Below are 10,380 nucleotides of genomic sequence, written 5' to 3' on the forward strand. Positions count from 1 at the left end.
CATAGCTGCCACAATTTTTCATATATTTTCATTATATTTTTTAAATCAATTGTTTCCATTTTTTGTTAATTTTGTTTTTAAAAAGAATCCTTAGTTTCATAAATGTTAACACGGTAATATACTTAGTAATTTTATAATCAGCACCGAAGTAGTCATTTACATACGCTAATTTACACAAAGTGTTAGCACCCATGTAAGCTCATGAATATTTCCATAAGTACTCAACAGCAAAAGTTTAAAACCATAAAAATGTAAAACGAACAGCAAAGAAATAAAATTACAAATACACTTGTATGCAAATGTTGGTAGAATGTTACCGGCTCCTAACGCACTTACATATGTCTCGTAAAATATTAATCACGAAACACTGTGCACAAAAAGTAAATGAACAACTGAGAGTTTTTCAGTAATCACGTGTTGAGCGCATGGCACACGTTTGTTGCTTGTTTGTTCATTTTATTGCCATTGGAAATATACAATGCAAACGGCTTGTATGACGCTCACACACACACACACAGGTGAATTTATTCATGCATTTGCTTAACCATACAAAATTAGAGGTGCAGGATGGCCTCAGCTGTTCGGTTGACTGTTCCATTGTTTGGACGGATGGATGCACATCAGCGACGAAAACTAAACAAACCGATGTGTTAGGAGAAGCAAAGCGAAATACATTAAAAAGTAATAATAGACTGAGTTTTGTGTCTCTTATGGATATGCCTGAGGGACAATCAAACAACAAAGCCAAAATGCAACGAAAAACTGGATGTTTGTTGCGCGGCTTGCACACCTGCCTTGATTTGTGTATTGTTGGACAGGTAACAAAGGAGGTTTTTTTTTCCTTTACAAAGATGCTGCTTCGGATATATGAAGCTATAATCAAATTAATTTTTTTATTTCTCAAATGCAGCTTTAAAAGTAAATAGTTTTAAGCAGACTTTTGGGAGATTATACATGTTTTTAGCTGCTTCCAAACAAAAAGTAGACAAAGTAGATTTGGATAAATTATTGAAAGAAACAAGAAGAATGCACAGAAACAAATTTTGTCACACAATTGATGGCGCTGCTGAATTTTGCCAATTGCCACGCATAATATCAGTTTTGATATAATGGCTACCTGGCGCCTAATACACTCACTCTTGATGCTATACTTAATGCGGGGTTTACCTGAACTTGAAAGCCTTACAAAATATTTAGTAATGGGATATTCAAGGTGTTTTTTTTTTAATAAATGACTCAAAGTTAGAATGTAAAGGAATTTACATATTTCGTCTTTTCATCAATAATATAAAGGAAGGTAAGGACACTTGGATAGAGTGAGTTTGTAGGAACTTTCAGAATTATTTTTTCGATTTTGTGCTTAGGTTCGAAAAAGCTCAAAAATTAAGTAGAAAAGTATATTAGAAAAATATTAAAAAAAAGGAGGTCCTTTTAGTTGATCATTCCATTCCTTAACATTTATTTTTTGGGGATTTTTTCTTTCAAATGCTGATGGCTGCTATGTCCCAGAGTCGAATTTTCGATGACCTGTTCGAACATTTCGACTAGTAACTGGCGAATGACATGCGTGATGTTTTGCTCTAAGGTCTGAATCGAAGCGGAATAGTCCGCATAAACTTTAAACATTACTTATTTCCACAGGAAAAAGTCTAACAGTGTGATATCCACAATCTTGGTGGCCACCATCATCGTTTCTGAAGAGATATTGGCGGCGCATAATGATGAAATGACAACTCTTGAATTGCTCTACGTCCGAAATGACGCAATTTTGTTAGTTTACATACCCATTGTGCAAAGAAATGGGCCACAGCGCTAAAAAGAATTTGGCTCGGAAATCCAAAGAGCAGAGTCGGTAATTCCGGCAAACATGGAGTTTTGGATGGCCAACTATCCCGATTTTCACAAAAACAAATTGTACAACGATGAAGCTCACTTTTGGTTGCATGGGTACCTTAATAAGCAAAATTTTCGAAATTGGAAAGATGATAATCCATTGTTGAGACGCTCTTATAGAATGAATCATTGGCACATATTTCTACAAAACTGAAGTTGGAACATAATATTACAGTTAATGGCGAATGCTACAGAGCTATGATTAAATACTTCTCGTTTCTGAATTGGAAAATGTTGATGACCTTTAGTTTTAACAATACGTTGCTAGGTACCATACAGTCAATGAAACTATATTTTATGAAGAAAACGTTATATATCGCATCATGGGCTAGTGGTTTGGTCTGCAAGATCGTGCGATTTAAACCCCGCTGAACTATTTTTTGTAGTGCGGATAATGACTGAAAGAGAATATTTTCGGCGACCAATTGTCCGAAATAATTTTTAAAAACATAATGGCAAACCTTTAGTTGTATAAGAGAGCTATCTTCTGGGTCAGAACATTAAGTTATATGCATGTTATTTCTGCTTGAAACCCGCTTCTCAAAAAAAGAACCTCTCGAGTATTATATGCTTTCCAACCACGTAAAATAAGAAAAATATATGAAATGTGAGGTTAAGAAAATTTTCAATTACACAAAATGGAAGTTTTCAGTACGAATTAAAAAAAATTTTACTCGGAATAAAAAATTGCAGAATTTTTATTCTATCGCGCCGGGAAATAGTTAGATTTTTTCAACCTTCAGTTATTGATACTATAGCAACAACACAATTGTGAAATAGGTATCTAGAAACACAGGCGAATTTTACACTAGTTAATGCTGAGTCATAAAAAATATCGAAAATCGATTTGTAATAATCATAATCATATTACATCTATTTTTGTCTCGCCAAATGACGCACTCAGCGAACTATTGTCCTTTTATACCTTAACTACGCGGCAGATCTTACATATGAATATACATATGTATACCTGAATTTACCTAATGCATAAACAATAATTTATACATATATACCCACTTGAGTATCCTTCTAATAGCAATATTAAATATGCATAAAAAATTGTTTGAAAAGTGAAATGAGTGAATTTAGTCACGCCCACATCTAACTAAGTGGAGCTGTGTATATGCATGTATGCTTAGGTATGTGCACTTGTACATATGTATACCTAAATAAATATGGCCATACAGAGATAAATATCGAAAGTAAAAGCGTGTCTACTCACATTAACTAAGCTGACGCCGAAGCAGGCCACCCAGCCCCAACCGCCATCGGGAGCAACCTTACGTGTTTGCTTCATATTTTAAGCTGGAACTGTGTTGCGTTTTCCTTGTTTGTCTTGAAATATTGTATATATGTATATATATATATCTTTATTATTTTTTCTTTCTTTAACACTATTTGTTTTTGGTATTGTATTGTTTGGTTGTTTGTTCGATTGGGGGGTGGATATGTTGCTGTTGCTGCTTTGTTCCTGCTGTTGAACTTTTGATATTTTTAATTGTTGTTGTTGTTTTTTGTTTTGTTTTCTTTTAAATGCTCTTTTTATCTGTGTTTTGTTGTATTTTTTTCTTGTTTTGTTTTTGTTTTTTTTATATTTTTTGTTGGCACTGTTTGACTGCTTTGCTTTATCGGTGGGTTACTCTTTTTCACACTGCTTGTTTTGCTTCCTGCTTTTGCTTTTATCCGCGCATACTATTATTTTCGTGTCGTTGTGACTTTTGTTCAGCGCGCTGTTCTTTTGAAACTCAATATTCTGCTGACATTTCTTATTGACGCAGCAAATCGTTTGGCGATTGGAATTTTTTTCCGTTGTCGGGATTTTTGTTTTGGGCACTTTTGTTTCTGGTGGGCTTACTTAGGTTAGGTTAGGTTGTTGTTGTTGGCGGCACTAGGTGGCATAGTCTTATGATTAACATATTTGTTGTTGTATGTAACTGCCTACATACGCGTCTATATGCGTCAGAGTGGATATTCTCGCTGTATTTTCCTTATTGTTGACATTTTCTCTTTGGACTTCGCGCAAATATGGTGTTCGTATAACTTTGTTTGTATGTTTTGTATTTATACTAAGTGCTTGGTATAGGCGCTTATCTCATTAATTAACTGCAAATAAACGAAAAATAAAATTACAATAAGTAGAATTCTTCAAAACAAGAAAAAGTGTTAACAATGATTTGTTTATGTATTTTTTGGTTTTTATTAGTTTTTGCACTTTATTGTCGGTAATTTTCCATTCATAAGTTAGTGCTAACTCACTGTAATGCTGTAATTACTAAAAGTTCTGTTCTGACGTTTTCACGTGTTCGACAGGCGTGAATTGATTTTGCTCTTCAACTTTGTTGCCAATATTCATTTCCGGTGCGGCAAACACAGATTGCATTTGGCGTGTAGCTTTTCCGCCAACTTTTTGAAATGTTTACTTTTTATAAATGTGGATGTGTTTCTTACAGTTCAACAGATCGGGAATATCAATCATCACTTTGTTGTTTTTTTATTGACTTATTTTTTTCGTTTTTAAGTGTTTTGGTTTTAAATTTACATCCGATCGCATTTTAATGAGCAAACTCGTGAATGTTGCAAGTGGCATTATTTACATATATAAATATATAAATGGATATACTAATAAATGGAGAATAGTTCGAGTTTGAGAAGTGGTTAGATTGCATTTTTATTATAGTAAATATATTTCAGTCAATCTTAGCAACATTATTTTTTATTTAATTTTTAAATGTATACAGACACAAGTATGTATTTAAAACTTTATTATTTATTGATATACGGCATTTTCATATATATTTTAATAAAAAGCATTCATTACCCATGGGCAAGAATATGCAATATATTATATAGAGATCCAATCGGAATTTCCAAAAGAGAAATTTAGGTATATGGCGACTAATGGGGCCAATACTTCTACCCGATTTTACCCATTTTTGGCACAAGGGCAAACCAGACCTCACAAATTGATTGTTATATTTTGTCAAAACTGAGAATATGCACTATAGTCTGGTCCCCTGAAAAGTAAGGATCCGATTTTTTTTCTTACGATGATATACATTGACACTATTTGTCGAATGTTTTATTCTGATTTTATTTATATTTTTAGTAAGCTTTAAATTGGTAGAATTAGATGGAATTTAAATGTTTTTTATATGGGAAATAGGCATGATTGCCATTAAATTTCGCCCACTTTTACATTGTGTGATAGCAGAGGCGGATTTAGGGGATCCCCCCTCTTCCATTCTCTTCCCCCTAAGAGCTAAATGGTTTATTAATAATTTTATTACTCTGAAAAAGTATAAAGCAATGATACTCATCGCAGCCGCATGCTAATTTGAATTTATAATTGGACTTTTTTGCCATTTCATCTCTAACTCATTCACTCAGCGTTATTCTTCAGAGAGAATCGATTGATCTAACAAAGTCATTGAATATGATCGATACGCAGCTTGTAACGTTGTGAAATCGAAGACAAAAAGCTAAGGAACATTTCTGATCCTTTTTGAAGATGCTTTTCTAGAGAAGTATTGGATGGATTTCAACTGCGTTAGCTGCTTCCGGCAAAAATGTGTGCTTTGAAAACCAGAGAAATGGAAAATTTTATTGACTGCTTGATAGATAGATTCAAAACCCTTTTGGATAATGACAACGTCATGCGACGATTGAAGCTTGATCACTGGTAGTGCCATTTGGGACAGAAGCAAAAGTCAAAAGACAAGAAGTTACCGACTACAGCATTGGAAACGTTGAAGAATTGCGATGTATACTTATACTCCATAATTCATAATATCTTTGCTTATTCTGCATACTACCTGTGATGAATGCGAGCTCTAAACGCTTTTTTTCGACACTTCGCCGCATGGAAATGTGGCTGAGGACGAAAATGCTTCAAGACAGATTGGTCGGCCTGTCATTGCTGCACACACACATCATGATTCTTAAAACTTGACCCGCTTCGTTTTGTTTTGTGAAATTTTTCTGCTCAATACCCGAACTGACTACAGTATTATACATACATACATTGCAATAAAGTATGTCTCCCGCATGTCTACCATTTATATTATAACGTGTGTTTTCATTTTAGTAGGATTTCATATTAAACTGTATAAAGACCACTATATTTAATATAGTAGTCTTCATGTTTCAAGTAAATGCTTCTTTAGCTACTCAAAAAATGTTTCTGGATCCGCCCCCGATGACAGCAATGTATGTGTAACTTCACATGCTAAAATTTGATTGAAACTGATAAAGTAGATCCTGAGTAATAGAATTCCACTTAGAGGTGACCGAAATTAATATTGGTTTTCTGCTGATATTTTCTTAATATATTAAATTTTGATTTAGCATTTTTATGAATGCTTGTTTTGGTATTTTATTTAATTCATTTCTTGTATATATTAATTTTTGACAATTTCTATTTTACATGTTTGTGAATGAAATTGATTTTATGATAATTAATTTTATTTTTTTATATTTAATTTAATTGATTMAATTCCGTTTTTTAATTTTTTTATGTTTAATTTAATTTTATTAAATTTTGTTTTATTTTATTATACTTTATTTTATTTTGTTTTTGTTTTGTTTTTTACTTATTTGTTTATTTGATTTTCCATATTCCTGAAACTGTATTTCCCCTTTCAAAAAATAGAATAAATCATTTCACTTTGTGCTACTTTGATTTTATTTAAAGACCTAATCAACAATTCATTGATGACGTCAGTAGCCCACATTAGCACCTACACTCACATGCATGTCCACACACAATTATGTACATGCCCGCACTTACACCTACAAGCAATATTTTTTATGCATTTTTGCATTTGCACTTTTAGCTGGTTTTGCCGGGTGAATTTCCATTCCGCACACTGCGTGAATAAAGAAAAAATGCAATAAGAACCAAGCAAAGAAGAAGAGTAGGTAGGTAGCTAACCAAGCAACAACAAAAACGCTGTGGATAAAATAAATGTGCAACGCAAAGCAAAAATTTTATAAAATACTGGATTCGACGAGAATTGAAAAACAAAGGCTCCTACATTGGGCGCTACGGGTTTCAACCCAGCGTTGTTGCTTGTTGGGCATTTGTAAATTACAATCTTGAATATTCAATGAGCTAGCGGCTCAAATTACAATAAACATTCATAGTGGATTGGGAATGTTTGTTGGCCTTGATTTTATGGTTTTGAAGTGTTGATGTCAATATTTTTTTAAGTTTATGTAAAGCGAGAATTAGTATTTATGTAAATACGTTTGTATGTTTATACTCTGCAAAATGTATATATATTATACTCCGAACGAAGATACACCGGAGTCCCTAAAAGTTATTGCGTATATAACTGATCAACGAGATGGGGCGAGTCCATTAAGCCATGTCCACCGGTGTATTTGTTTGTCTGTATATATATGAACTAGAACCTCAGTTTTGCAGATATGGATCTAAAATTTTGCACACGTCTTTTTATTCCTAAGAAGCGATTTTTTTGTTAGAATCGAAAGCAAGTACTTACATATATAGAAAACTTTTTTATTTGACAAGATATCTTCATGGCATGAAATTTTGTGCAAGGTAACACTACTAGCTCCGCGGAATTCCTTCAGATCGGTTCATTATATCACAGAGCTGCCATACAAAGCGATCGACCAAAATCAAGCCCTTTTGTGTATATAAAACTTTTTTGTTTGATAAAATATCTTCATGAGATTTGACACGAATTATTCTGCAAGCCAACACTACAAGCTCCGAAGAAATTGCTCATATCGGTTTACTATATCACATAGCTGTCATACAAACTGAACAATCAAAATCAATTTCTTGTATGGGAAACTTTTTTGCTTGACAAGTTATTTGCATGAGATTTGGCAAAATAATTTTCCAAACTAACGCTACAAGCTGCGAAAAAATTGTTCAGATCGGTTCACCCTAGCTTATAGCTGCCATACAAACTCAACAATCAAAGTCAAGATAAATAACTTTTTATATTATTTTATATTCTAAGAAAAACCTAGAAGTTAACACTTTTTCTTGTTTTAAATACCAATTTTTATTGCTGAACTGTCTGTTTGAGGTGCTTGTTTCACTTTACAAAATTTCTTTGTGTCTGCAGTTGATTAAATCTTCTGCTCGCTGGCTCAACTTCTTGCTACAAATACTTGCATATTTTTTATGTAATAGCACATACATAAATGTGTATGTGTAAGTTGAGATTATGGTTGCAGCGTTTAGTTTTCTTTATATTTTTTCAATTTATTCGCTTGACTTTCAAAAGCTATTAAGAGCTACTACACAATTGTTTTACTCTCGCAGTCGCATATTATTATTTGTAGAGTTAGAATTTTATGTTTCTTTTATTTATTAATTAGATTTTGCCTTTCGCAAATAGTAAATAATAAAAACACGAACTATTTGCACAAAGCACATTTTTTACCGCACCATTTCAGCGTTCCAACCGATTGCCTGCTTTTCGATGCACACATAGTATGAATCAGTGTGAGTATATGTATGTGTGTGTGAGTGTTTGCTTGCTCAGCTGACTGTAAGCCCAGTTCTGTTTTTTTGCTCCACATACATATATGTAGTTATGTATAGATATGTAAGTATATAATGCACTGCACAGGCATTCTTGCATTCTCTTAACACTATTGTTGTTGCTTTGTGTACCGTAGCGTTTGATTTGCCAAACAAGACTAAAACCGAACACTATCGCTGTAACTGCTGTTACTATCGCTGCTAAACTGCTGTACACGCACACGCATACATATAAGTGTATGGCATGTCCGTATGTGTGCCTGCAGAAGTGTAATGTTGTTGGTAGCTAGCTATTGATAGTTGGGGTAATGGTGATCTTCGGATCGTCAATGTGCGCGGCAAGAGTTGAAGATGGGCTAACGGGAACGGTACTCTTGACTTAATAGCCGGCAACAAAGCAAGCACACAAAACTTGTAGTGAAATAAACAAAACTGTCGGAGAGAGCGCTCAAGTGATGGAGAGTGAGTGTGCAGGTGTTGCTGGCAGACTCTCCACATGCGTAGAGTAAGCCCAACACACACATGCACACATATAATGCACTATTGCAATGTACAATACATATACTTATGTATGTACATATGTCTATTTATGCTTGGCCTTTGTTGCCATCGTCAAGGTGGCCACAGGTAGGGGGGCGGGCGTGAGTGCGCTTGTCAGCAGCTTGTAGTTGGAGAGCGCTTATGTTGCAGCGCTCATGGCTCACAGCTGATGCGCCGCCGTCATCACCAATCGTTCACGTTTACCGCACGTTTCTTTTTGCTTTTGTTGTTGTGTTTTTCTTGTTGTCTATTACTTTATGCGGCGGCGTTCAAATTGCGCCGTCATGGTTGCATGCTTTGTTGTTATTTATGCTTTTTCCGGTATTACTGCAGCGCTGCGCTGCCACAATGAATTTCTCGATAAAAAATTGTGGTAAAAATGCTACTACAACTACTAATTGGTGCTAGACAAAGTCACGTGCTGCTGGTTAAGCGCCGAAAGACATGTGTACGAGCATAGATATACATAATTACATACATACATACACATCTATATACATTTTCTTCTAAGAAATACCAAACATAGTCGCAAGCGCGCTTGCAGTCGCTGACTTTTGCTTTGATTTTTTTTTTATTGTTTGGTACATGAAAATAAGGAAATGTCTATTAAATAAAAGTAAACAAGCAGAAATTACGACAATTTCGCATGCAAAAAATAAACACTTATACACATATATACATATATGTATTTATGTGTGTGTGTGTGTTCAGATTGGAAAAGTAAACAAGTGCAAAAACTTGGAAGCACCGCGTAACGAGGCTAGCCGCTTGCCTGTTTCGCAATTTTCCTTTCACATTGCACTGATTTCGTACCACATTATTGAATACGCTCGTCGCCAGTTGGTTTTTCATTTTCACACGATTTTTCGTTGGCATTGTGAAATTTTGCACTGTATTTTTGAGATTACTTAGACATTTGCGTACTTGCTGATTTTTTTTTTTTTTGTGTATTTGGTTTCTATGAATTTTTTTGTTTTGTCCCCTGAAAAAAATTTTTGGTTGCTTTTTCCTTGGTTTGTTTTATATAATTTGGTTACAAATTGTTTTGAAATCTTGCTTTATTTTTAATATTTATTTGCGCGATACATATATTATATTTCAATTTTAATTTTACTGTTTTGGTATGTATTATTTTTTTTATTACAATTTTCTCAGTTTTGTTAAAAGTAATTGTAAATTAATCGAAAAATGCTTGGGCGCACAGGCATCATGCGAAGGCTTGTTGTGGCCTATAAAATTAGGCATTCACAGCAATTTTTATAATTGTTTTTGTAATGTTCGATAAAGTAAATGAAAATATGTAGGACAAGTTTTTATTTATATGTTATTGTTTTTATTTTCGTAATATTTTTCACTTATTTAATATTTTTATTCATTTGTTATTTTTTTAATGGAGTTTTCATACTTTTTTTTTGTGTCCAAAT

The 10,380-nt window shown here is 33.7% G+C and overlaps 1 protein-coding gene and 1 long non-coding RNA gene across 2 annotated transcripts in view; both read right to left on the reverse strand.

The window, feature by feature from the left end:
- LOC108969031 overlaps positions 1–3,417 on the reverse strand; it is a 46,859-nt gene extending 43,442 nt beyond the window's left edge. Inside the window, exon 1 of the mRNA XM_018933501.1 lies at positions 3,116–3,417. Within this exon, the coding sequence (XP_018789046.1) occupies positions 3,116–3,190 (75 nt within the window). The 5' untranslated portion in view covers positions 3,191–3,417. The remainder of the gene's footprint in view (positions 1–3,115) is intronic.
- A 153-nt stretch (positions 3,418–3,570) lies between these two features.
- LOC108969032 overlaps positions 3,571–10,380 on the reverse strand; it is an 8,229-nt gene continuing 1,419 nt past the window's right edge. The window contains exon 2 of the long non-coding RNA XR_001993377.1: positions 3,571–3,996. This is a non-coding gene — a long non-coding RNA (uncharacterized LOC108969032). The remainder of the gene's footprint in view (positions 3,997–10,380) is intronic.

Source organism: Bactrocera latifrons, unplaced genomic scaffold, assembly GCF_001853355.1.
Source record: "Bactrocera latifrons isolate USDA-ARS-PBARC rearing strain unplaced genomic scaffold, ASM185335v1 scaffold_238, whole genome shotgun sequence".
NCBI lineage: Eukaryota > Metazoa > Arthropoda > Insecta > Diptera > Tephritidae > Bactrocera > Bactrocera latifrons.